Source organism: Porites lutea, chromosome 12, assembly GCF_958299795.1.
Source record: "Porites lutea chromosome 12, jaPorLute2.1, whole genome shotgun sequence".
NCBI lineage: Eukaryota > Metazoa > Cnidaria > Anthozoa > Scleractinia > Poritidae > Porites > Porites lutea.
Window position 1 is genome coordinate 1,841,290 of NC_133212.1, and position 27,500 is coordinate 1,868,789.

Consider the following 27,500-nt stretch of genomic DNA (forward strand, 5'->3'; position numbering starts at 1 on the left):
GCAGCTTCTTGGTGTTGTGGAAATTAACCATTTTCGGCTCTCTTTGTGTTATGGCATGGGTTTTATTCATTGTCTTTTCAATCTTTTGTATTAAGTCATTTGGTGATTGCGCCCGTCCGAATGATCGCTGTAGAGATCATTTTACGTTTCTGGGAAACTGCCTACCTACCCCTCCCCTAAGTCAACATTCACACTTACTTCTCACTTAGGGAAAAATGTTGGCTTAGGGGAGGGGTAGGTGGGCAGTTTTCCGGAAACGTGTAATGATCATAACGTTTGTTTAAAATCCCTATATGGTTTGATTGATATTGTAAGTTAGTTTAGCGTTTGTCTGTTACTTTAAGAAGTATTGCGCTATACAGAGGACAAGTATTAGAGAAAGCAACTGCGTTATCCACTGGATAGAGATTCATTTAGTAGATAGCATTATCTATCTTTTAAACAAGTGGCGCCAGAAAAGCTATCACCACTTACTCGAATGTCATTTCTCTTCCATTATCAAGGACTTCATACTGAAACGTCCTGGAGTCAACTTCAAGAATACAGGTACAGACTCATAACATGACAATTTCTTTTGTAGCGTTATTCTTTATCGTTACATCAAACGGATTCTCGGTTATACTGCATTGCCTAGTCCCTAGTCCCAAGGCCTTATTATCCCGCGCTGCCTATGCGTTTCGGATCACGTGGTTACGAGCGAGTTTAATGACCGAGAAAGCCTGGGAAGACGCCAGACAGGAACTTAGTACCTAGGTTATTAAAGGTGATTAGTAAAGAAACAGTTAATCACATACTGCCTTCTGAGAAGAGTCTAAACCGCGTGCATGAGATAGAATATCACGTCATAAGATTAGTAGTAGTCCTTCACGATTGTCCCGTCGGCAAAAATGTTACGAGCGAGCCAGCGAATGAGGCGTCGGCTCTCCACAGTCAGTGCCTCTCGTTTCGCTCGCTCTCCATTCCTTCCAGGCCTGGATTTATGACTGTAAAGGAACTGTTCACAGTCAATCATGGGTCAAAATATAAACGCCTTTATTCCAATAGTTTACTCGGGTTGTGGTAAAGTGGTTTTGCCTTTTAACGCACTTAAAGGTTTTTCTTATCATGATAAAGTTAAACTAAATACACTCTAACAGCTACATAACAACACTTCTTAGTCTGATTCCGTAAATAAGGCCCCGTCCACACGTATCCGGATATTTTTTTTGAAAACGGAGATTTTTCCTCCGTTTTCAAAATTAAACGCGTCCACACGTATTGTCAACCTCGTCCCCAGGGAGCGCCCTTGGGACGAGGTTGACGTATTGTATTCCAATCGTTTTCGCTTGTCCATAAGAAATCGCTAAAACCATGGAAATTTGATAGCATCCCTTACAGAGCATGCGTAATGCTTGTAGTATCTGATGTATAACTTCAGGAAGCTTAAGCAACGACGACGCCGACGCTAACAGCAAAGGTTTCAATAGCCACTCTCCTAAAACATTCTGGTAGCTATAGGACCCCCTATAGACATCATCCTGGTGTTGCTAGAGAGAACTGACGGTTCGTTAACTTCTGCCTTTTTTTCAGATTTATTATGAAAAATGTGACAAACATTCAAGGGTTAAGTCAGTTGTCAGAGGAGGAACTAGCGAGTATCTTGGGAAACAGCGCAAGTGCGAAACAACTGTGGGAGTTTGTCCACACCGGACGGCAGAGAAAAAAAAAGGCTCAGCAGGTTTCAGTTAATAACAAAGGCTAACTCTGATAAGACTGAGTTTATTTAAATTACAACTGTTGTTCGTTATGCTTACAACTTTGTTTCCATGTAATTCGCTATAAAATTCCAACAACAAAAACAAGAAAGCGAATCGAAAGCAACGGCAACTAGACGTTCTTTAGGCATATAATAAAATGTCTCATTAAAGTTAACAGGTGCACCAAACGGGAAATTTTGAGAAAAAGGCCCTGAAAAACAACAACATAGCGTGAATAAAGCTTTCTGAAGCCATTTTAAGCATTTTGAAAGATTGCTGGGAAAAATTTATCTGTTCCTCACTCCCAGCTAGACTGATGGAAGAGTTCCCAGCCAGAAAGCTGACTTACTGGGAAGTTTCACAGCAGACGTATGTCCAGACATTACAGGCCCGTTTAGGTGAGAATTCGAACAGACCGTGGTTCTGCTGCATGCTCCTCGCATACAAAGCTGTCAAGGTATTTGTCCTTTTCACGCATTTCATTTCCCTCCCTTTATATATTTTGATATACTTTGTTTTCCCGCGGTTTAGGAAGCTGATGGAGGGTGGCATTAGCATAATCTTGTTCCGTTTCAGCATCATCACTATCTCCCTCCGGGTTCTTCATTAGAGATCCATATTCTGACGTTTGCTGGATTTGAGTGGGCCGCAGTTCCATATAAAACGATTCCACTTGAGGAGACGGGACTTCTGCAACGCCTAAGATTGAAAATGGTTGGAATCTTATCAAAATTGAGATTGAGGAGAAAAAGAAAGAATGGATATCTTAACAAATTAATGTAAGTCCGTTTTGTTTTGTTTAATTATTTTTTTCTTGGGGGTGGAAAGGTGGAGTTCTGTCGTCATTACAAAACAAGCCCACAGACATCAAACATAACAGAAGAGGTTTATTATTATCTTTATTTATTCATGTGTTCAAGTATTTATTTTTATCCCTGTGAATATTTTTCCGGCACAAGTTACTTAGTGGCAAGTGTAATTCTTTTTTTTCCTCCATCTTCTTCCTTTTTGATGAAGATGTTTTCCTATACAGCCTCGTGTCTGTAGATGCGAAAGTCCCTAGCTTTTGCATGAACATGGCTATAACGAGATTTACAGTGGGTAAATTTATATCATAATTATTCTCAATTTACTATTATAACATAGCGCGCGTGCTTGCCCTATATAAGTCCTATTGAGCCGCTATGAACAAAATCTTTATTTACGCACGCCCGTGCGTAAATAACATGACGTAAGCATTTTTTTTACCTGGCTGCAAAGTTGTCGTCTTTTAAGCTGCAGTGCACTTTTCCTTCTCTATAAAATATGGAAGAAACGAGCGAAGAACTGCCAATTTTTCTATCGGCATTGACCTTTTAGGTCCTGATCCAACAAGCAGCAAAAATAAAGCCGAATTAAAAAAACTCGCAAGTTGCGCGTTTTGCAAATTTGTCGAAGACCACCTGCAGCAAATTTTGGCAGAAAGACATTCACTGGGAACAGAACAGACACCAACTGGTCATCAACAACATTTAAAGGCAAAATTTCCGTTTTAATTGTTGTTTTTAAATTTGTTATGCACTTTGTTGTCTCCGGACAATCCAACTGAAGCAGGAAAATTTCTCTCGCAATAACAACACAAATTACACAAGGAGACATAAATTTATTACTCACAAAAACAACTGCTGCCAGGTCTTCTCAAGAAGCCGTAATGACCGGCCAATGTTCGTAAATGGATATAAGTTTAAAGAAAGATGACAGTCGTCTTCGCTAAAAACATCTTTTCTGGATTTCGTTGACTAAAACGTAAACATCTTTTCAGCAAATCCAAACTACACTCCACTACTTCTCACGAACATGTCACGGAGGATTTTAACTTGAGAACTCAAGAAGCTAGAGTTGCACTCGGCTATCGCCTCGTGCAACTCTTACGAATCTTTCGTGCTACCCAAACTTCCCGCGTGCATCCATAACTCGATATACGCACGCTAAGCATGAACAAATTCTTAAGTTTTAGATATTTCACTTGTGGCCTGGTTATAAATATTACCTAGTACCCAGTACCCGTGCCCGATACCATAATTGTAAACTCAGTTTAAACTTAAAATGTCACTCATTATTTGCACAAACGCTACAAACCTCCTTCAATTTGGTGTCCTTCCACTTGTAATTCCTCGGTATAATACTTTTTCCCAGATTTGGAAATTCCTCGAGCACGCCATAGGTAAATATTCACTCCAAGAGAAATGACCAATGCAATCCCTAAGACAATGGATGATATTACAGATGCTGAAATGTTTAAAGTTCCAGTCAGTGACTCAATAGGGAAGAAACGATATTCATCGATGATTAATATCGATTACTATCGATCATCCTTTTATCGGTTAACAACGCGTGGCCTTAAGGGACAAAGGAAGAGGATTTTGGGAACTTGGTTGTTGCTTTTAATGCATAGATATTCTAAAATTATCTACTAGAACGGCACAATGGGGTACGCAGGAAGGTAGCGCAGCTTGACCTGTAGCTAAAAGCTTTAAGCTTTATACGGGTTTCAAACCAACGGAGAAGAGCTTCAGAACCCGACAACATAAGAGCTAAACGGATGGGGGGTGGGGTGGGGCGTAACTGGGGGGTCCTGGGGTGCCCGTGCCCCCCCCCCCCATTCTTTTTAACCTCTCTTTAGGGCAGAGTAAGAAGACTTTTTGTCTTCCCTTATTTTGTCGTCTCAGATAATTCAGCTGCTAAAACAAACCCTCTTTGAGTTCGATGGTTCACCCGACCGTGGACAATTAATATTGGGAGGGAAACTATTAAAATCAACTTTTGAACAAACCTGTGTTTGAAGGTTTGTCGCACGTTTGCGGGCTCATGCCCCCTCTCTCTTTGTTTGCATCAACACATTTGTGAACTGCAGGTTTGAACAGGAAATGAGTTAAAGAACATTCCAGTGAGTCAGTCAGTCAGTCTGATGGTTAGGAATTCAGCTGATACGACATTCTCTCTCTCTTAAGGTGGATTAAGCACACGGTCGATCCATCAGTCATTCTGTCGGTAGCGAGTCATTGTTCAAATATTCAGTTTAGGTACTTTCTCACTGTATCATTCAGTCGGGTAGTCTGAAGTCAATAAACCAATTATAGTTTGTCATTCGGTTTGTCTGTCAACTACATGTATTGCTGGTTTTCAGTGTCACGCCATTCAAAAGAAAAATCAAAACCGTTCAATAGATCAAGTCCAGAATCTGGGAAATGAAAGGAGGTACATATACAAAGCTCCTCGCCAAGATTCAGGTCAGAGGAATATTTCGTATACGAGATATCCGAAGAAATGTTTTACCCAAACTTATAGAGATTTGTATGGAGACGCCATGCTGGAGCCACCTGGATGAGCTCCAACATGGCGGACGGAAACCAGCAGAAACATCTGTTACCGAGTTTTGCTACAAAAGCGTGAATTTATTCTTCGAGAAACTCATAAACATTAAAGTAATAATTTTTCTAATACATGAACTGTTTCGATAGCAAAATTTCCCGAAATGAGTCATTTTTTTTAACCTACATGCATGACAGCTCTCTTGGCCGTCATGTAAAGGCCGCGTCACGCAAAAGCTAAGAAATTCAAGCGTACTCTATCACAAAACCAAGAACCCTTTTAAAGCGAAAATTTGTATGCCAATTAGTTTTCAGCTGCTCTAAAAATGCATCGTGAAAGTAAAATCTCGGTAGATTCGATAGTTTTTTTGGTTTGACTTTTAGTGACGTCGTGTGAAAACCAACAATGGTCCTGTCAGCGATAATGAAAAGTTAATAGTTCCATCTAAAAGTGCTGTTGAAGACGTTTCACTTAAATTTCGGGTCGCAGGAGGGGAAACCTCGTCATTACTTACAAATTTCCGCGGTCCCAGCTGGGTGATTGATTGAATTGACCACTCCAGAAAATACCATTATATACCATAATGCTGTTTGTTTGTCACCCCAAAATTTTGCATAAGCATTGTCTTCAGTTTCTCTTGGGAGTTAAAATGGCCCCATATAATGGTATTTTCTGAAGTGGTCAATTAACGGGGGTTCTCGGGCTGTTTCTGGGTTTAGCAGAAACTATTTGGTGCCATTATTTTTTCAACCTGCATTTCATCATTTTGTGATCGCTGCACCCTTACGCAACTCAAACTAACTTCCGGTTTTCGGTATTTCTGTATATAGTTACCTTACAGTTATCGAAGCGGGACTACTGGCGTTTAATTTTACGTAACAGAAATGAAATGAAATGCGACAAAAGGAAAATAAAATATGCTTAACCTTAGGGGGACCCAACGTCAGTTTTTGGAAAATATCTGTTCGGAAGACGATTTGAGATCTAGTATTTTCGGAACAATTGTTGTAAAATGTTTTGCTTGCCTGCCCCTCCTAGGATTTTTGAACATCTAAAAAATCGTATAATTGTACATTTTAAACGGAATTTTGGCCTAAAAAGGTCACCTAGAATTTTCGGGAGCTTTTTTTCTGGCTAAAATTTTCGAAAAGGTAAGTTTTGACTCCTATAATTTTCGGATCACTAGAACAGTAAAATACTAAAATAAGTTCAACGATGCTATGTTTGAGTGGTTTTGAACTGTATTCTCGTTGGGTGCCCCTAAACCTTTTCTTGCTTCTGATTCAGTCGGATAAATGAAAGTTACATTTTAAAGAAAGTCTATCTCAACACAAAATTAAAAACACCGAGAATCTTACCTTTCTCTATTTGAACTTTGGCAATTAGACTTGCTTTACCAAGCAGATAGTTTTTATCCACAGAACGTTTCTGAAAAAGAGGAAAAATACCGTCCAATGCTGGCTGTAAAGGTGCCACTCATGCGTAATAACAATCTGGAGATTAGGATTGCGGGCTCCTCTAGTCGTGCGCAGCAACCTGATTTTAGTGACTTTAGATTTTACAAATCGATAATAAATCGGGTGTGCATGTTTTTTGCCCGTTTTACAGTACCTTAAATCAGCCACTCTTTTAATTAGACGGTTACCTTGGTTGGGCGGCGACCCAGTCCCCTGGAATATATCTTGTATTTTTGACCATCTGACAGTTGCTTGTTCTCATAACCATTATAGGTTTTACCATCTCCCACAACAAAAACCATGGATGGATTCACAGAATCAGCGCGAATTTGAGCCGCAATATACACATCTGATTCAAGTGTCTCCCAATCAGAGACCTCGTCACACCAATCATTCACTTTATGCACCAAAACTTGATAATCGCTGCCAGTAACAGAAAAAAAAATAGAAAGACACTTTTAGAACGCTTATGTACTTCTAACTGATCATAAATTATCAGTTTACAAAAGCTATAAGTCTGTGCACAATCAAAGTTAAAATGAACTTTTAAGCGAGGAACATCAAAATTATTTACCGAACCGTAGAGTGACAAATAATCTTGCCTTAACGTTCATAACGCGGTCAGTGGGAGTCTTATAAGGGTAAATAAGATGACTCATACCTGATTGGACCGTTGGTTTGTAATGCATGCCACACTTTGACATTCACATATGTTTCTTTTGTTTCGATTACTGGGACGTCGTGGTTTACAGGCGCTACAGGAACTGTAAGCCGAAAAAGAAATACCACCTTAAATAGGAGACTTTGTAACTTATCAACTTACACAGGGAAACCGGAAATTCGAATTGCTATGGTGCTATTCTAATGCTATTCTATTGCATTGGTTCTATTCTGTCTGGAAAGATTCTGGGAATAATTATGGGCTATAGTTCCTGTTCATCGATGTTTTCTTTTCCTTTTAATCTCTTTAGGTGGCTGGTTGTACTTTGTAACGGTTGATGCTCCTCCAATTATCGAATATTTGTATAGTGGGATCACCCCCACCCTTCTCACCCTCTCACCCTCTCTATTAATAATGGTATATATATATATATATATATATATATATATATATATATATATATATTATGTTTTCCGCGACAGAAAATTATCCTGATTTTTCTCTCTGTATGTTTGTTTTGTTTTTGACTTATTTTTTCATTCAGTGTTATCACTAGTGGGTTTCTTTGCCTTCAACTTTCAACACAAACGCAATTTCCCTTGGTAGGTAATTTTAGGGGATATCATAATTGAACAAAGAAACGCTTACACAGTAATAACTTACCATCCACTTTTGTACTTCCCTGCGCGATAGAACTGTTGCCTCCGTACCCACAGTAGGTTTCAGCCATCACAACAAAAGCATACTTTGTACCAGGGACCAGATTGGTGATTGTCATTGTTAAAGTCGGTGACTCTGTTTCTTGATTTCCAGTTTGCGGTTTAAATTCTGGATAATAATCCTTTGTACCTTTATAGATTATCTGCGGTATACATCAACAACTGTTACGTAATTATATGGTTGTCTATAAGGCTACGTCGACATGGTAACGAATTTTCGACCGGCCGAAAAATTTGACCGGACTCTTCGTTCACACGGGAGCGTTCAATATTTCCGCTTTTTCACACGGAACTTTGAATGGCGAGGCGTAAGGATTTTCGCTCCGTTAAGGTGGTTTCGTATGAATAGATCATCTAAACGCACGATTTTACAACTGGTCGAATCGCCCCATACAAGGGAATCCGGATTTCCAGGGTTTTTGGAACCCGGATTACATCTCAAGGAATCCAGAATCCAAGTTCTACAGACAAAGACTGGAATCCAGTACCTAGAATCCGGAATCCACAGCGTTGAATCCAGAATCCAAAACTATCCTGGATTTCCTTACATGAGGCGGGATCGAAAATTCGTCCGGTGCCCTGTGAACTTTAAGTATACATAAATACATTGCACATGATCCAGTGTCAGAGGACTGGGGCGAAGTGTGTAGTCGGTCTCACAGTTACCACTATTCACTCAATTAAACGCCGCTCGCAGTCAGAAGAATTTGGTGTTTATTCGAGGATTGCATGAAAAACACGCAAAAAAAATGTTCTATCTCAGAATAAAAGGCAAGGCATTAATATTAGGACTTTCAGATGTTCTTTCCAAATATCCCAACAAATGCCATAATTTCAAAAATTTGATTTTATGACGTCATCACTTGAGAACATTATAAATATTCTTTATAAAGAAAGTCAAAGGTTACCTTGTAACGCCGTACAGCATCCCCGTGTAGTTTCGGTTTACCCCACCTCAAGGTTATGTTCCGTATACCAGGATTTTCCCTCTTCACGTCAGTTGGTTCACCAGGAACTACAACAATCGATGTATGACCATTTGCAATGATTGTAAGGGATGGATACACTTGCAATATATGAGAACGAGTTAATTACATCTCTCCCTTCCAGCAAAGAACATTTTCGACGATACCTAATACTCCGTTATGCATTTTGCTTTCTTTGGAACGGAAAGTTTTCCCTGTATAGCTTAATATTAGTTCTGTCAAAGAAGGGGCTCAGTTTTCCTTGGAGATCATACCTAATCCTAACACCTCTCTATTTGGACAGTTCTTCTCAAAGATGCAAAACTTTACCTATCTCTAACGGGACACCTCTATAACTCGCACACTTGGTTCTGCCCGTTTTGTGTCTGTTTTAAGTCGATTTGTGACTACATTGAAATACCTGAAGTCGCGATGTTACGAGTAAGTCTACCAAAGACTCCTGGACCAGCAGAAGTGTGGGCACGCACTTCAACTTTGTAAACAGAACATGATGAGAGACCAGTTAAAACGATAAATGTGTCTGTTGTGTTTTGTAGAACTGACCGAGTGGACGCGGATCTTGCAGTGCATGTAATAGAAAGCGTTGTCTGATTCACTTCATATTTGATCACTCTACCATTGGCCTTGTCTCTGGGAAGAGGATTCCAACTTATTTTGTAAGTTGTTTCGTTTATCTTTTCAGAGGCTATGTTTTGAGGTGTAGCGCTTGGTTCTGCAAAAAGAATGAAAAAAGAAGCAATTGGTGAGAATACAAACTTGCGATAACCAAAAAATTGTAAATGACAAGTTACTATTCGAGATTGAAGTGGAGGATAAAAAAATTTAACCGTATATTCAATACACACCATAGATTTCACTGAACACGATGCTCATTGGCAGAAGTACTTCAAAATGGGCTTGGGAATCTTCCCCTTCTTTTGTTTCCTGTTTGCAGGCGTTATTGGGCTTTTTAAGCAAAAGGAGTATCTCTCTCTCATTTCTAGGACTTGCAGCTCAGAGCTGTATAGCTTCTCAGTGCTTATCTTTTCCCTTACGAATTCCGTTTACACACATCATCTTTTCAAATGACCGCTGATACAACAGCACTGAGAGCAGGAAACTGAAAAGCAGATACTTACTGTATTCTGGCACTTGTTTAGTTCCAGTTAGCGTTGGCCCAGGTTTAATAGTTTCTGCCCAAATTTCAACACTGTATTGTGTTCCACCGAAAACATCTAGACTGTGACTAAAGGTCTGATTATTTGTTTCCCTTGTAATGGTAGTTTGTCTTCCGTCAGTGGTATAGCTGAAAACCAATCTATATTTTCTGATGATACCATTTTGTTCAGCAGGTTGATGCCAGTGGACCGTCATTCTCGGCATCGCTATTTCACTTGGTTTTTGCAAGATGAACGATAGATTCAGTGGTTTGCTGGGGGCTAAATGAAAGAAAAAGGTTGAGAGACAGAGGTGAAAGTCAATTGCTCTGCTTTTGCTAGTTTTTTGTTTCTTGTTCTGGAAGTAATAAGTGGGAAAAGAAACAGATACTTGTAGAAAACAAGCTAATGTTAAGGAGTATACAAACCATCTTCTAGCGTCCGAACTTGCTTTTCAGGACCCGGTGGACCAAGAAAGTCCCCATTACTGATTGCGATTCTAATGAAATATACGGTCCATTTCTTCAGGTTCTGTAAGGTCTTATCGGTTGATGAGTCACTAACATTGACTGTTGTCCATGAAGGTTTCCCTTTTTCCTTGTATTCAATGCTGTACCCTCTAAAGGGTCCGTTTAAATTGGTGGTGCTCTGTGTCTGCGACATGAACATGACTAAATTAGTGTTCAAGTAATACATCGTTAAATAAATGCTTCTGTTATCTTTTTAGGAGCTTGACGGTGCATAACGTTCAATGTTATTTCTATATGTTGCATTAATTCCTTTAGTCATAATTCATGAACTAAAAACAAAGGATTTTGCACCGTTACAAACCTCCCAACATAAAATGCAGCACTTTCATGTTTATCTTCGATGTTTGCCAGCTTTCATAACAAGTCTCCTTTCTCCATTATCTATGTTTATTTTCAAACCTTTTAACAGTGAACGCCATTAAACTTTAAGATCTGAAAATGATAAATTTGCGGGATTGTTGCAGACAAGTTCAAGCCTACACTTTTTCCGTTGTTTACACAAAGCAGTGAACATGAATGAACAAAGATGGCAATGGTTACACAGCTTCTGCTGTTTGAGGAAACCAGATTCGTACACAGTCGCCATTTATTAGTTTCGGGATAAGAGAAGATCGAGGCCTAGAGGGTGGGGGGGGGGGGGGTTAAGAGGTTGGGGGGGAGGGCGAGGAGAAGATCCGTGCACCTCAATAGCGACTGGGTAATAGTCTTTGGAGAGGCATGGAAATAATAGGCAACCCTCTTGAGAAACGAAGTACTTATGGACAAGAACGCGTTTTTGTTAAAATAAATCTGATGTTTACCTGCCATTTCACATGAATTGACTGTGAAGAAGGGCTTGTCACACTCACGATCTGGACATCGACTTCAGGCTCTAAAAAGAGAAAGTGACAAGTTGAGTTTAGATTGATTTATCCTCAATCAGAATAGTTCTATCCTATGACCGGACGCCTGATTACTACATGAAAATCACTGAATGAGTTTGCTTGCACAACTTTATCTGTCGCAGTTCTTCAGATTTTTTAAAATGAAAATATCGATGAGATGATAGCAGAAGTAGTTAATATTTCATTATCCGACTGACTGGGGCCGCTAAAACGATGTGGCGATGATTTTGGACTGAAGAACGTATTATATTAAATTATTGTTCTTAGCACTGCATCTAAATTGCATCAACACTTACTGGCAGTTTTTGTTGTGAAATTCTGGAAATTACTCCACAGACTCTTTCCTAAGACACTGTCGGCTATCAACCTAACACTGTAGGCTGTGTATGGCTTGAGGTTGTTAATCCGTTTACTTAATACAAGTCCCAAAGGTATATCGCGTGTAGAAGTACTATTTCGATACTCAAGATTGTAGGCAGTAACAGGCACTTCATCCGCTCCAGGATTATACGACCATGTGACTAATGTTGATCTTGCTTTAACGTCACTTGGATTAACTTGAACAACTGGCTTGCCTGGTTTCTCTGAAAACAACAAAAATGTGCCTCATAATGAGCCTTACTTATAAGGTTATCTAAAACCCAGCACTTAAACCGTTGAGCAAATGACAAAATCAACGAATAAACAAACGCGTTAAAAATACGTTACCCACTTAGAATACGTTAAAGGTTGAGGTATTTTTTAGAAAGTACTTCCTTGTTCATCTAGTACCGTTTGCAGTCATGTACTGTTGGAATGCAATATTTTCGTGTCCTTATAAAGAACTTAAATTATGTTAGTTATTGAAAACTGCGTCACCCCGTATATTAAATTAATTTTCACATTCATGATAACGAGCAAAAAGGCGTTTCAAGGTACGCACAAATTTTTGCTTACTTAAGGACACTATAACATTTGCAGTGGTCAGATGACTGCCTTGTATTCCAGAAAGTGATGCAGAGCATTGGTAGGTTGAATTACACTGGACTCCACTGGCTGAAGTGAGCTTCTTTGCGCAAGAGTTACTGTAGATATTACTGGCATTGCCGTATGGTATGGTAAGAGAGGGGGTTGTGTCAGACAGCCCCGCTCCATCTTTGCTCCAACTATACCCAGAGGGTTGTCGAGGGCTGTAACTAGCCACACAGGTCAGGGTCACAGATTGACTAGTGTTGGCTATCACACCAACATCATCAAGATCAACGTTTAACGGCAACGAAACTTGGTCTGAAAGAGACAAGCAAATATTTAATGAAAAGACGACAAGAAATAACTTAGGCAAACTTATCAAATACAACATCTCAATTTTACACTCCATTAGGTTCATTGAATCTGATTTGCTGAGAGCAGTAATGCAGTTTCAAGATCGAGCCGGGGTTTAGAGTGTGTGGGGTTTATGCGGGGGGAGGGAGGCGAGAAAGTAGACTTGATACAAATCCAAGATATATGGTGGCCCGTAATGCAGAGCGGTCGATCGGAAAAATAGAGGACTGTAAACAGCCTATAAGTAAACACAGTACAAAAACGAGGAAATATAATTCAAATACCAGTGAATGAAGCATTGTGATTGGCAACAAAACAATAGAATTGTTTAATAACCAATCAGGTGCCGCAAATCTTTATTGGCCACTTTGAGGTTGCGCGTGAGACTGGGTTCAGGTGTTGCGTCGATCGAATTGCATTGTGGGGATGTTTAGTGGACGAATGTTGATCCAGTGAATTTTGCCCGTTTGATACTTTTTTGAAAAACACACTCGTGCAAATAAATTGTAAATTGAACTCGACGTTGTAGGACAACCTATATAAAGACTTTCTACTGGAGAAAAGGTTTGCATTACGATACCAACTTTATTCTTAAATGCAGATTCCGCCGTTTTCGACGACAGCAGTTAGCCTGCAAGTATATGTCTCAATCCCATTTCCTTTGCGCAGGCTAGAAAGTGCTGCATCATACCAAATAGCACTTAAGTACTTATTATGTGGCTAGCGGGCAAAATGAGGCACATTCCTTGTTCTCATTGGTTAACCGAGGAAGCAAGATGGGGAGGAGTGTTGTGTGACGAGACAAAAACGGCTGCGTGCGATACTAAGATTGACAAGATTAAGCTCGTTTGATTATACAAATTTTTACTCTTAATTTACTTTTTAGCTTATATTGCTATGTACATTTGAGCTTTTATTTTCTTTTTTAACAGTCAGGGCATTGTAACGCAATTTTGATCATATTTGCATGGAAAAGGCGCGTTATAAATTTTTAATTATTATTATTAACTATTAACTGTATACGGCAGCACATGTATCCCATTAATTCATTTTTTTAAAAATCCCCCTCTAACAAATTATACTTACAATCCTTACAGCCAAACAAGTCCATTCTCATACATATTTCACCAGTATGTGTTTTGGGAAATATTCTGACATATTGCGCTGCAAACGGGGGAGCAAACCAGTGAACAACAATGGTATTTCTGTCGCTGTTTCCAGTCAAATGCTGAGTGGTAGATCAAGAACAAAGTAAGTGGAGATACACAAATAATATTTTATTTACAAGAGACTACATTCTGTGTGGTATATTCCCAAACCGACTGAAGGGGAGCGCTCCTTCTCCTTTTTCTCCTTCCCATCACCCGTCGCGCTCCCTTCGTTCACGCTTCTCGTGACTGGGGACGAGTCAGCTTAAGCAGGGTTGCAAATGTCCGTTCAGGGGCTCGTTCCTCGAAAGTTCCGATAATTAACGAACAAACAAGAAAAGTTGTCAGGGATTAAGCACTGAGTAAATCTTCAGCTTCAAATAATAATCTTCTCTGTTTGATCTGTCCACTGACATTATGTCCGACAAAAGGTAAGATTTGAACATTCATTAGTTAAAAGGTTGTGCGATTTTGTTTTACTCACTTGAAGTCTACTTGAAAGTTTAAAGCTATAGATGTGAATGAATCTGCATTTCCTTGAATATTTACTACGTTAGATAGTCACAGACAGTTACTGTACAAATAGGTTTATTGCGGAGCTTCAAATTACAGGCTGTAATCGGACAATATCGGATTAAAAATGGGTGCATTGTTCGACTCCTACAACCCACGTTTCGAGACCAGAGACACCACCGCTTACAACAAAGCTCGCAATATGATACTTTTCTGTCTCAAGCCGGAGGTCAGTGTCTCACCCGTGTAGCAAAATGAGACGAAATACGGTAGCAGACTGGACGATTGCCAATCGTGACACTCGCTCTTTCATAAGGCTTAATACAATACTGCCTTCCGCAAAACTTTGCTCCAGGCGGCCAAAACCAACTCTAGAAAACTAACAAGCCAAAAAAAAAAAATTCTATCGCGCGCGCTGATTTCAAGTAGGATAGTTTTATCACACGAACATGAGAATTATGGGAAATGATCGCAGGTAGTGGTTGTCCAGGTAGGGCCGGGGGGAGTTGGGGGGGGGGGGGGCGGTGATGGAAGATGTAAACAGCATTATAAACACATTATTTTTAAGGGGTTTACCTCAATGTAAAAACCTGTGAATTTTTTCTTTGTTTTCTAGTTATTATTTTCCTTGGCTCTATTGTGTTGACTTCTCAGTGGCTTCTTTGTATTCATTGTTTTACGTCACTTGTGAGTTTCACAGGTTTTTATACCGAGGATGAGCCCGATTTTATGTCTACTGCAGCTTATTAGAGGATTTGTGTATTCAAAATGTTATAACAAAGAAAAAACGTAAAGGAAACAAGCCCCAAATGTGAATGTCTGGGAAAAACTCCTGGAGGTCCCTTTAAGCAAATTCAGACAGATGTATGAATGCATTTTGCAAATTTACCTGTCCAGTTTCGTAACTAATCCATGTTTTACCATCGTACCCATAGCGGATTAAATAATTTGTCACCCAGTTGTCCCTTCGAGCATCTCCCTGAGTGGCCACGCCTGTGACTGTTACAATTTGTCCGAAATCAGCCTGTAAGTACTGAGGTAGGGATGCTGAAGAGCTGCACCAACCGTCTGTACCATAAAGGCGACTATAAGAAGCTAAATGACCACTAAGTTCTGAGGATGCTGTAATTGTAAAATCCCTGGTCGTCTGAAATCTTTCATTCTTAAACGATTCAAAGCAACCTGTAAAAACATCAAGAAATATGGCATTTTTATTAAGAATTTTTATCTACTGTTTAAAAAATCGAGCAGTTTCGATTATCAGGTATTAAACCTGATAAAACAGATTGCGAGTTTTTGAACGACTTCAAAATTTCTGATATCGATCAACTCACTCTTGCACTGATATTTAGATTTGGAGTTATTTTGGTCTAAAAAATTGGACGTAAAGTTTAGCCGTGTCTTAATCGGGTATCAAGAGAGGGGCACCCAACGACGGTTTCCGCCTAAATGCATTGAAACACTTTTTAGGCTATCCAGAGTACTTTTAGATATCTAGAAATGTATTCTAAGTGGCGCTAAAAAAATTTATTTGTTCGGTGATCCTAGGGCAACTTGAGTCTTTTCAAAATTACAAGGGCTTCAGTATATTTTTCCGAATATTTTAGCTGCAATTTAGAGTTTTACGAAAGTGAGAATTTTTCTCTGCATTGCATTTTTGGTTCCAAAAATTTTAGGTTTCCTTTCTCTACTAAAAAAAGGCTTAACCTGGGGAGTGAAATGGAAAAAAATTAACTTCACAAAATCATAGGGAATTTATTAGATTGGCTTCAAAAATTGTACAAGAACGGAACGGTCATCTAAAAAAATCTGGACAATGTTTGCTTCTCCGAACAGATATTTCACAGAAAACAGTCATTGGGTGCTCCTGTAAAGACACTCATTAAACTTTTCAAATTTCTTTTGTTTTTTCTTTATGAATTATTACTGAGTTTTTTAAGTCTTTTTTAAATTTTCATCCGTTTCATGTTAGTTACAATGACAAAGAAGGAAACAAACGAGGAGGGACAAAATCAATATAGTGAATCCAATTATTAAAAGCACTCTTTTTCTAATTAAAAGTAAAGGAGAAAACTAAACAGAGAGGAAACAAGAAAACGTGAAATAAGCATAGATGTACAAAGATTGGCCAGGCAGTAATTAGGAAGCCTAAGCAGCGACGACAACGGCAAAAAAGCAGTAGGCTTAGCCCCGTCCACCTGTATCCGGATATTTTTGATTACAGAGATTTTTTCCTCCGTTTTCAAACAAATACGCAACCACACGTAGCATACTCGAATCGCAGTCACCCGTCCACACGAAAACGCTAAAACGATGGAAATACTGTAGCTTTATTATTGAGCATGCGTTATGCTAGAAATATATGATGTATGACATCATCGTATTCGAAACCGTTTTCGTCCGTCAACAAAGAAAAGCCGGCGTTTTCAAAAAGTCTCCACTCTGGAGAGCGTTTTTGAAAATAAGATAAGATAAGATGCTTTATTTTAAGTGGCACACACTCTAAGCTACATGGGTTGGTTAACAAAGAAAACCTCAGCAGCTAATTCACAGGTGTGCCACAAAAAAGAGGTGATAATGCGATTCTCGCTCATTTTATTCCTAAGATAAGGACAAAGGGCTATGACGTTATCGGCTTTAATGTATTCCCCCGCAAGTTAACCGGTGCGCCTTTTACTACTGGACTCAGATAAGCAAAACGACAACTTTGCACTTGCATTAAGTATTTTTGTACATTTCTTTGCCGTCACTGTACGACAACGACGTGAAACTTCTTAATTTCACGTTTCATGGAGAATGTCAGCGCAAGATCACTATTTTCCTTTTCTTTTTTTTTAACTGAGATACAGACCTTAAGAACTCAACTCCCGAAAAATTCTCTCACATTTGACAAATTAAGCGTGATGAAACAAGAGCGATGAAGTTTGAAAGAGCGCCTTTGCTTTTTTAAGTGAGGTCTTTGATGCCGTCGCCGTCGTGGCTGCATGCTTAAGCTCCCTATTAAAACCAAGCACTGAACTAAGTAGTAAGTCGGTTTCCCTGCATCGTAGGTACAAACCAGAATTTAGCGGCAGGGTTAGCTAAGTCGGTAGAGCGTTCGACAGCAGAGAGGAAGGTCGCGGGTTCGATTCCCGGGGCCGGATAACTAGTCCAGGTCTTAAAATAACTGAGAAATGAAGATACAAATGTACTTCCTTTGCACTGCAAACGGGTAGACCTCTGCGTGGCTCGGATGACCTGGCAAAATGGCAGTCCCGTCTCCAGTAGCAGACGTAAATAATAGTGCCCCCAATTAGTACTTTTGAGCTAAATACATTGACACTCAAAGTGCATTTGTTAATGCTGTGGTTGTCTTTTGAACTGCATGTATTGGATAAGTACTAAGAGACAAACCTTGCTTAGATCCATACACCTCCACCCTTAATGCTTTGCTGTTGTGAAATGTATCTGGATAAAAACGAATAAACTTGGCAGCAAGTGGCTCATATAGTTCACTTCTTACAATGCTGTTCTTGCCATCATTTCCAGTAAGTATCTAAAAGCAAATTAACAAAAATTTCTTTAAAATGCTGATGAAAGACAAATTCGTGCGTTTAGGTGTTTCATTCGCACGGAAACACGCTAACCGTACGAAAACTTGAACGCCTAGCCGTTCAAACATTTGAAATGACAAAAATTAAGAGGTGTGAACACCATAACCATCTAAATTTTTGTGTAGCAAGGGCGTGTTTGCATGAATGCGTGGTAACTCAGCTGGGAGACGCAATACTGGATTTCACGTGAAGTAGTGCTCTGCGTATGGGTAGATGGAAAAACAACTGAAGATAATTAAAATTCTGAAACTGGTTTGTAAGTTCCATGTCAAGAGAGCGATTGAACGGTTCTGTGTCTGGTCAAATTTTTTCAACCGGTCGAAAATTCGTTTTATTACTTAGTGCCTCCAAGATCATAATTTCGCTGTTACTTCAGTTTCTTTTACATTTTACTATTTATTTCCCTAACGTTTCCTATGTAAACAGCAAGAGACCAAGGATGGAAGACTGTAGTAACGAGGGGAAAAAGAAGCAAGGCAGGAGGCAGGAAGAGAAGGAGGGGGCAACTAGAGACGGTGAAGATGAGATAAGAGAGAGGACATCGAATGGAAGGGAGAGAAGGAGGAATAGAGGGATTTCATGTGAATTTCTGGTTTGACGTGTCTAGGAGGTAAACACAATCCTTTATTACTTGGTGTCTCCACGATTATAATTTCGCTATTACTTCACCTAGAGCAATAAAGGATGTACCTTTTCCGAGCCACCCTCAGAGTAGAATGTCCACACGACATTATCCAGGGACGTCTTTATCTTGTATGTTTTTGTCCAATGATCATTATTTGGATTTCCTTGTGTTGCTACTCCACAAACAAAGTAAAGAGATCCCAGATCGATCTGCAGGAAATCATTGTTGTCATTGTTTGTGGCAGGAATCCAGGCATTGGATCCTTTTAATCGGCTATCAGATGGACTGCGGCCGCTAAGAGATGACGAAGCTGAAAACCTCTGATCAGAAATAACGTTGCTATCCGACACTCCTACTGGATCAAGTACACAACCTATAAAAATATATATAAAAAAGTACAAATACCTCAAAAAAAGAAGGAAGAATTATTATCGTGTTATTATTCTTAACGTAGAACAAGGTTATTGCTTTGATCTGGGGTTCCTTCCTGTTTTATTTAAAAACAACAACAACAACATAAGAAAAATATAACAGGGATAAAAGTGTAATGGCTTCCATATTGAACTACGCCGAGTACATCCACTTCTCGTTTGTAAACTATTGTCAATTTTTAGCTTCATACAGACGTTTCGATTTCGATCCAAAGTGACTGGAAGGCTCCATCAGATACTTGTTTAACAACAGTATATTTCAGAGAATCTTTAATATACAAGCTAACACCTTTCATTTTACTACAGTAAAAAAATTTGCATTTTTCCAGACGGATTAACCCATGATTCTGGTCAAAAATTCCAAATGACTATTTCCAGCCTACGTTTCTGTATTAGAAATCTCGTTTTTGTCTTCTGATGATATTGTTTTCCCAAAAGGAGGCTTCTTAGACGACATAAATGTCATTTTACTATAGTCGAGAAATTTGTATTTTTCCAAAGGGGTTTGACCATGCAGTGATTCTGGTCAAAAATTCCAGATAACTTTTAAGCCTACGTTTCTGCAAAAGAGACCCCGGTTTTGTCGTTTGATGATGTTGGTTTCTCAAAAAGGAGGATTTTTAGCAATAAAAATGTTATTTTACTATGGTCGAAAAATTTGCATTTTTTTCCAAGGGGTTAACTCATAATTCTGGTCAAAAATTCCAATTATCTTTATTTTCTGTAAAAGCATAGTTATTAGAGTAGACTGGTTATGAAAAGCGGCAAACATCAATGATGAAAACAACAGTGCTGCAGTTTATGTTGGAAGCACCCTGAAAGTGCACAATCCTTTGTTTTCTGTTGGCGAATTGTTACGGAATAAATTAATGCAACGTTTCTATTGGTCAATACAATCAAAATGATAGGAATTCTTTTGAACGTTGTGCACTTTCAGGTCCACAAAAACATATAACAAAGGAGTCTGACGGGTTTCATAACCATTCCACTCAATTAACTATGGTAAAAGAGACCTCGGTTTTTTCGTTTGATGATGTTGTTTTATCAAAAGGAGGCTTTTTAGACAATAAAATTGTCAATGTGAGAGGCGAGAGGTGTCGGAACATATTCGAAAACATATCCAGGTATGCTTGGATTAAAATCCATTTCTTTACCGCTGATCATTTTAGTTTCTGAAACTCCTCTAATGCTAAATTCAAAATTCAACTCGTCTAATAGATGAACTTGAAAGTTTCAAGGTTTCGCTTAAGATTCCTGATGTTATTAGAGTGGTTTTCGTTTGAGTGTCGTAAAACCAAAACCAAAGTAATTACTCTGGCCAATCACATAGGACACAGACAATACATTGAACCAATCAAAACTCGAAGTAATTACATGTGGCTGACGCAAAGCGCGGGAAAATCGTGCGAGCGCGTCACAATTGGCTTTGGTTTTACTTCTGATTGGATGAAAAGGTGGCGCGAATCTTTTAAGCCAATCGCATCGTGTACAAAGTGCAAAACCAATTACTTTTCGACACTCAAATGAAAACCGCTCTATGTAGAAGAGAAAAGCTCGAATCACTGACACGACTGAGAAGTTCACTTTTAAATTGTAAAAACTATATGGGGAATAGTAAGTGACGATGGATACGATGATTATAGAGAGTATCACCCGGATTAGGGTCTTGAAGTACGTTTAGCCAGAGAAGATTAAGGTCATAAATGCTAGAGAGTTTTTCTAGGTACTTTTTCGCCGGCAAATGGGGGAAAAAAAATTATTATATTGACTATTAGCGAAAACCAAAATATGGGAGCTCACGGAATATTAAAAGATAAAGTATCGCCAGAGCTTTGATAGTTAGCACTCATTAATAGAAACTTATTATAGTATATACTTATCTAACTAAAAATAACAATAATAATAATAATAATAATAATAATGATATATTTTTTAAAGAATTAGGAATTTAGGAATACGAGATTTTATTCTTTTTAACTTGTTTTCTTTTTAATATCAGAGACGGATTTGTAATGACTTAATTGAAAACTCTGGACTGCCTGCAAGAGTTATTGACCGCATCTCAGCCCCAAGGTATGGATTTGCAAAATCGCTATTCACAAAGGGATTGCTATTTTTGATTTATATAATTCTTAATGTTATATAGTGCTTAATTCGTACTTCAAATATTTCTGTAAATTATGTACATATTTTTTTACAGTTGAATAATTTTTTTCCTCCCTATAATAACAATAATATTAGTATTTTAGGATCTTTTTAATATTTTTATTTCATTTTTAATCAAAATGAATTGGTTTAAATTGAAATGAGCTTTTTTTTTAAATTGAATGAATATTTTTTTTTAAATCGAAATGAATAGAACCTTATGAAATGAAATGACTTGTAAATAGTGCTTTGACTAAACATATATATACATATATTTTTTTTCTTCTTGAGCGAAATTAATTGTGAATAGGTTTTAATAGTTAGTTTTGATAATAATAATAATGAGACACTTGTAAAGCGCCTTTTTCCCAGGGTCCAAAGGCGCTATTTAAAGTTAAAATTTGAAACTACAATCACAGTTAAACTTTAAAATTTAAAAACCAAAAACTACAAAAACCTAAGATAAAATAATTTAAGACCTGATATAAAAAAACACAGTCACGTAATCAATTTATAAAGGCGCGTCTAAAAAGAACCGTTTTCAACTGTCTTTTAAAAATGTCCAGTGATCCAGCATCCCTAATATGCTGAGGAAGACTGTTCCAAAGAAGCGGCGCAGCAACAGAAAAAGCCCTTACGGCCATAACTGTTTATGTTAAAAGCAGGCACGACAAGTAGATTTTTCTTTGAAGACCTTAGATCCCGTGCCGGGAGGTAACTTTGAAGAAGATCTTTAATATAAGCAGGAGCAAGTCCATGGAGAGGTTTGCCTGAAGTAACGATAAGTATTGTAAATTTAATCCGGAGATAAATCGAGAGCCAGTGAAGATTCGCAAGAACAGGTGTAATATGACAGAACTTGGAGCGAGAGAGTAACAACACGAGCAGCTGCGTTCTGCACACGTTGGAGCTGTTTAATCACGTTCTTAGGTAAAACATACAGTAACGAATTACAGTAGTCAAGCTTTTGATGTAACAAGAACTTGAACAAGAAGCTGGGCTGCATCAAGGGTGAGATGTTTACGAATAAGCCTAATTTTACGGAGATGATAGAATGCGGATTTTCACATTGCTGTCACCTGAGGAACCATACTCAAAGATTCGTTGAAGAGAACTCCAATGTTTCCCGCTATTGGTGAAGCCAGCACTCTCTCATCACAAACATGAATATGTGACAAAGGAGGTCGAGCACGGTGTAAAGATGATATCACAAGAAGTTCAATTTTGTCTTTATTTAATTTTAGCTTATTCAGAAGCATCCAGGTGTCAATTTTACAAGCTTCCAATCTACTCTTGCTCAATTCCACTTTTAAATCAGTAGAAAGTATTCCAGATTCCATTGAAAGGTTGATAATCTTAATTATCACTGAACTGACAATTCATGATAAAAGCAGGAGAAGGGTCTAAATCACAAGACTTTAAATTCATAATGTCAGGTCTCCGAAACAAATCGCCGTAGACTACCAATTTCCGTTATCTTGTCGGGAACCCTCATTCTTCCGTAAAAGAAGAAAGAAGCGGTATTGGTTCTCTTCTTTACATCTCTTCGCTTCAAACAACAGGTTTTGTTTTTAGGAGGTAAGGTGATCGAAGATTCTGACTCTATCAAGAACACTATCAGCAGACAGACCGATGTTTGATTGGTTGACGTGAGAGGCACTTTGTCGAGTTTCCATGACACTTGCTTTTGCGAGGCATCTCACGAATTTGCAGATGATGAGTTTCGAGGCGCAATTTTGCTGCCTCGAGTGGACGCGATGAGCAATGTCACTGTCCGACAGAAACACTTCTGCCCCCAACTCCTGAAATAATTTTACGCACAGGGTGCTTGTTTCAGATGCGGTTTCACTGCTTTTCTCTGGCAGGCCAATTATTGAGTTGGTAGCTCTATTCCTCAGCCTCGTCAATGGGGTTGCCAACATGTGTAACTTCAGCGTTGAGCTCATTAAGGCTTAATGCCTTGAGATGATGATTAACGGCATCATAATAAGAGGTCAACAGGTCGTCGTATTCGTTGCTCGATCAGATATTAAAGACTACGAGACACGGTTTCATCATTCGAAGAATTATGATTGCTATTTCCAGAGGTAGCGGTCACTTCAGCACCAGAGGTAATGACTCAGTCGATATGAACCTACTCTTTCAGCTGTGCTATTTCCTTCGAAAGAGCGTCGACCTTGTCCTTTATATCTTCATTTTGTTACTTTAGTGAAGAAACTGTCTCTTTTGGCATAATTTCAGTGAAAATTATCAATAAAAGGACTGTGGAAAAACAACTCATTAAGGTAAGACGTCCATCTTGGCTCCTGACTGCTTAATCATCCATTCATAAACTTCACTTTACAAGCTCAATAAATACTCGCGTCCGATCGACCCCTGTTCTTTCATATACAGCGACGTGAGGGTGCCCAGTTTAACCTATTCGCGGTTTTAGGATGAGTGTAGTATGAATTCAAACCAAAGCTTATACTCCGACTAATCACGACGCCGACAAATCTAGCTAATGAACCAATCATAACTTAAAGTAAAACCATGTTGAGTTGAAACCAAAAAAGCGTGGAAACATGCGAGCAAGACGTCACTCCTGATCAGCGGCGGAAAGTTAGCTATCTTGTTGTGGTTTGGGTATTGTCAGTGTCTTTTCAGTCTTTTGTATTGTGTCATTTGGTGATCGCACACGTCAGCAACTCCCCAAGAAACTAGCGGGGAAAAGGGCGCGAATTTCCTCATACTTAATCAATTCATATTCACTGAATACCGCCACAGATACAATACAGTATACACTAAGACGCCCCTTTATTTCTCAAAGTTTTCCCGGCTGATTATCGTGGACAATATTAAGAATGATGTTAAGTGATAACCAAATACAATGCATCTTAGTAAACTTAAATTTAAGGGAATTTAAAATATTTTACACTGTTGAAACCGTTGTTAACAACTGAATTCCCTTGGTAAGAAGAATTTATCTCCAAATTAGGCAAACACCACAAAAGAAAAATGAACAGATTTTTTGAAAAAATACAAAAGCTTTTTATATGTGAACTATACAAAACGATTTTTTAAAACAGATTACTTGTTTGGTAAGAGGCAAAAAATCCCAAAAGATACACACACAAGCATCATGCATATACCTACAAAATAAACAGGAGGAAAGAAAAGCGCTCTTACTTTCTGTTTTAAGATAGGAATAAACTTCAACCTCGCAGAGCTGAATACACTGAATACCGCCTCAGATACAATACAGTATACACGAAGGACGCCCCTTTTAATATTTCTCAGGGTTTTCTGATTATCATGGACAATATTAAGAATGACGTAAAATGACAGAAAAATACAATGCATCTTAGTAAACTTAATTTTTTTGGGAGTTTACACCGTTGAAACTGTTGTTACCAACTTAATTCCCATGGTAAGAAGGATTTATCACATAACTGTATAAAATCAGGCAAACACCACAAAAGAAAAATGAACAGATTGATTAAAAAAAATACAGAAACTTTTTATATATAAACAATACAAAACGATTTTTAAAACAGATTACTTGTTTAGTAAAAGGCAAAAAAGTATCATGCATATACCTACAAAATAAACAGGAGGAAAGAAAAGCGCTCTTACTTTCTGTTTTAAGATAGGAATAAACTTCAACCTCGCAGAGCGTCAACCACATATTTTGGCCAGACAATATGATGTACAAATATCTGCCATATGCTTTGGGACTACAGGAATATGTCTTGGAACCTCCGTCTGGGATTTGTATGTTATTTGCACAAAGATGGTTGTTTGCTCCTCCATTTGTTGTTTCATTCCTTGCAAAGCGAATAAAAGATAATATGAGGTAACATTAACTGCAGTATTTGAACACAATTCACGTACAATAATAGTTGAAAAGGGAACAAAGAAACAATCTTGGCATTGCTTTCAAGATCAGGGGAGTGCTGCAATCTCTTTTGCAAAACCTTTACATTGATATATAGAGTGTTTTCATTCACGTGGCCAGCATATATGCAAATTTATTGGAACAAAAGAAAGTATTTGCATAAGAAAACAGTTCAACTCCCAGAGGATTGGTTTGGGACACTAACATGGCCACTGTTTCATTGTTTTGGGTCCCCAATATGGCCGCCATGACGTCATGTGAAAACACTCTATAAATTGGTTCACTCAAATAGAATCTGTGGAAATTTGACTTTCCATGAATGTAACTATGTAGGAAGAAAATGATATTGCTACTAAGTACATGTACACTTTTACAAAACACAGAGATCACTTTCACATAATTTTCTTCTAAGAAATCTTAACTTAAAAGCCAATAGGGTTTTCCGATTTAGCGGAAGTTCTGCGGAAGTGGAACTAGCCAGTTTCAAATGAGTTCAATTTCTAGCGTTTCTATACGTGAAATTCGTTTAACCACTACTGGTAAGTAAATTGCTGGTTGTTTATAACTAGGGTTTTTCCATTTAGCGGAAGTTCTTTAAAATTGCCTTTCTCTTTCTCTTGTAACTGACTGTTTAGTAAGAACGCTTATAAGGAATGTTAACGAAAATGTTTCATACCACGCGCTTTACACATTTTTGAACAAATATCAAGTCTTTGATTTTGAACTTTCTTTGCAAGACATTACCTTTTTCGTTAGTTGCTAAAAATTTTTACCAACTAAAGAGCAACAAGTGAGAAATTAGAGAGGCTCTGCCTTGACCAAATTGTTATTATGTAACAGGTTAACAAAAGCAAAAATCAGATAAACATGTCAAGTGTGTTACGTGATTTATTAACATCTTGGGAAGTAATATATATTAACTCTGCACGAGATAAATATTTTTTCGACACTAAAGTTACTCAATATTAACTTTAATCTATATCTTCATTTCTGGTCCACAGTAATACTCTTGTCTTCCAGGAAATATTCCTTCGTAATTTGTTCACGGTTGCCGTTTGGAAAGCCAGTATTCCCAATATATAATATAGTAGGTCGTATTCTGTTAGATTTGAAGCAAACGTTGTAAAGAAATTTTGCAACTAGAGTTCTTTGAAATCGTACATGAAAACTAATATAAGGAAACTCTCGAGTCTTACAATAACTTTATTGAAGCAAATCATAAACAATAGAACGTCCCAGGACGATTTTTCAATTACTGTTAGCAATCTAACTGGAAGCCTTACATGTGAAAACTGTAAAAACTTTTAACCACCGAGTAATTAAGACGAGAGAATCCGACTGATACAATTTCCCTGTTTTTACACCCGCCTGTACCCTCTGAATAAGTTACTTGTACTATGCAACGAGAATGTGCTTTGCAAAGCTTTTCCCCAAATCAATTCAAATTAACTTTCTGGTAAGATGTCCAAACTGATAAACCAATTTTGTCTAAATCTCACAATAGCCTGTCGTTAAACCTAACTGACGTATAACTTTCTGAACGCCATTTATATCATAATGAAACAATGTTTCAAGGGGCTCCGTCACGCGATTATGGGAAATTCCAGCATTGTCACAAAATATGGTTATAACGCCTTTTAAAAATATCAAAGAGCCCCCGAAACGTACAAAAGGCCAAAAAGTGGTATACCTTGTATGAAGGGCAGCCTCAGATAATTTTAAAATGGACTGAATTTTTGAAAAATGTATTGAGAACTTCCATGTTTAAAGATTTTCTTCAATATTTTACTCATAAATACTAAGGTTTGTTTTAAGGCCTGGATTTTCTCAACCTCGAACGAGGTTGGGATTTTCTCAATAAAATAATGAGGTCTTTCCAAGTCTAGAAACTAGTAATTATTACAATCGAAGAATTTACCTAAAATAAGGTGACTTAGCCCCTGAAGATAATGTGGTAAGATTTCCGTATAACCCCATACAGCATTATGCATACAGCAGTCTCAAACTATTTCACACAACAAGTTTATAAGAAAAGAGTCCTAACATGCATGCATAAGAAATGTATGGGGTTATACGGAAATCTTACCGATAATGTCACTTAATCTGTGTCGGAGGAACTTAGAAGACCAATTTTTGTTTCCCACTTGCCAAGGGCTTTTACATGCGCTTCTGCCGCCTGGTTTGCGGTGGACAAAAATTTAGGTAGTTGGTCCAAGAGACGGTCTAGCTTATCGCCGACGGTGGATGTTGGTGACTGTACACGCTTCCTCTTCCTCTTCCTCTTCCTCTCCTCCTTGTCTTTCTCTTTTGATTTTTTCTTTATAATGTCGGCAACGCTTGAGGCATCTAAACCTCCCTCGGGCAATTCGGCTGCGTCCAGACGATGAAGCTCGTCTCGTCGTCGTA

The 27,500-nt window shown here is 38.3% G+C and overlaps 2 protein-coding genes and 1 pseudogene across 2 annotated transcripts in view; all 3 read right to left on the reverse strand.

Annotated features, from left to right (window-relative positions):
- The window catches only part of LOC140921870 (uncharacterized), a 133,905-nt gene that overhangs the window by 65,642 nt on the left and 40,763 nt on the right, over window positions 1-27,500 (reverse strand). The window lies entirely within an intron of this gene.
- The window catches only part of LOC140921720 (receptor-type tyrosine-protein phosphatase delta-like), a 59,378-nt gene continuing 33,616 nt past the window's right edge, over window positions 1,739-27,500 (reverse strand). The window contains exons 11-14 of the mRNA XM_073371731.1: window positions 6,446-6,515; window positions 4,549-4,623; window positions 3,855-4,004; window positions 1,739-2,435 (exon numbers count right to left, since the gene is read on the reverse strand). Coding sequence (XP_073227832.1) covers window positions 2,230-2,435; window positions 3,855-4,004; window positions 4,549-4,623; window positions 6,446-6,515 — 501 coding nt within the window. The 3' untranslated portion in view covers window positions 1,739-2,229. The remainder of the gene's footprint in view (window positions 2,436-3,854; window positions 4,005-4,548; window positions 4,624-6,445; window positions 6,516-27,500) is intronic.
- LOC140922122 (uncharacterized) lies at window positions 22,650-23,450 on the reverse strand (annotated as a pseudogene).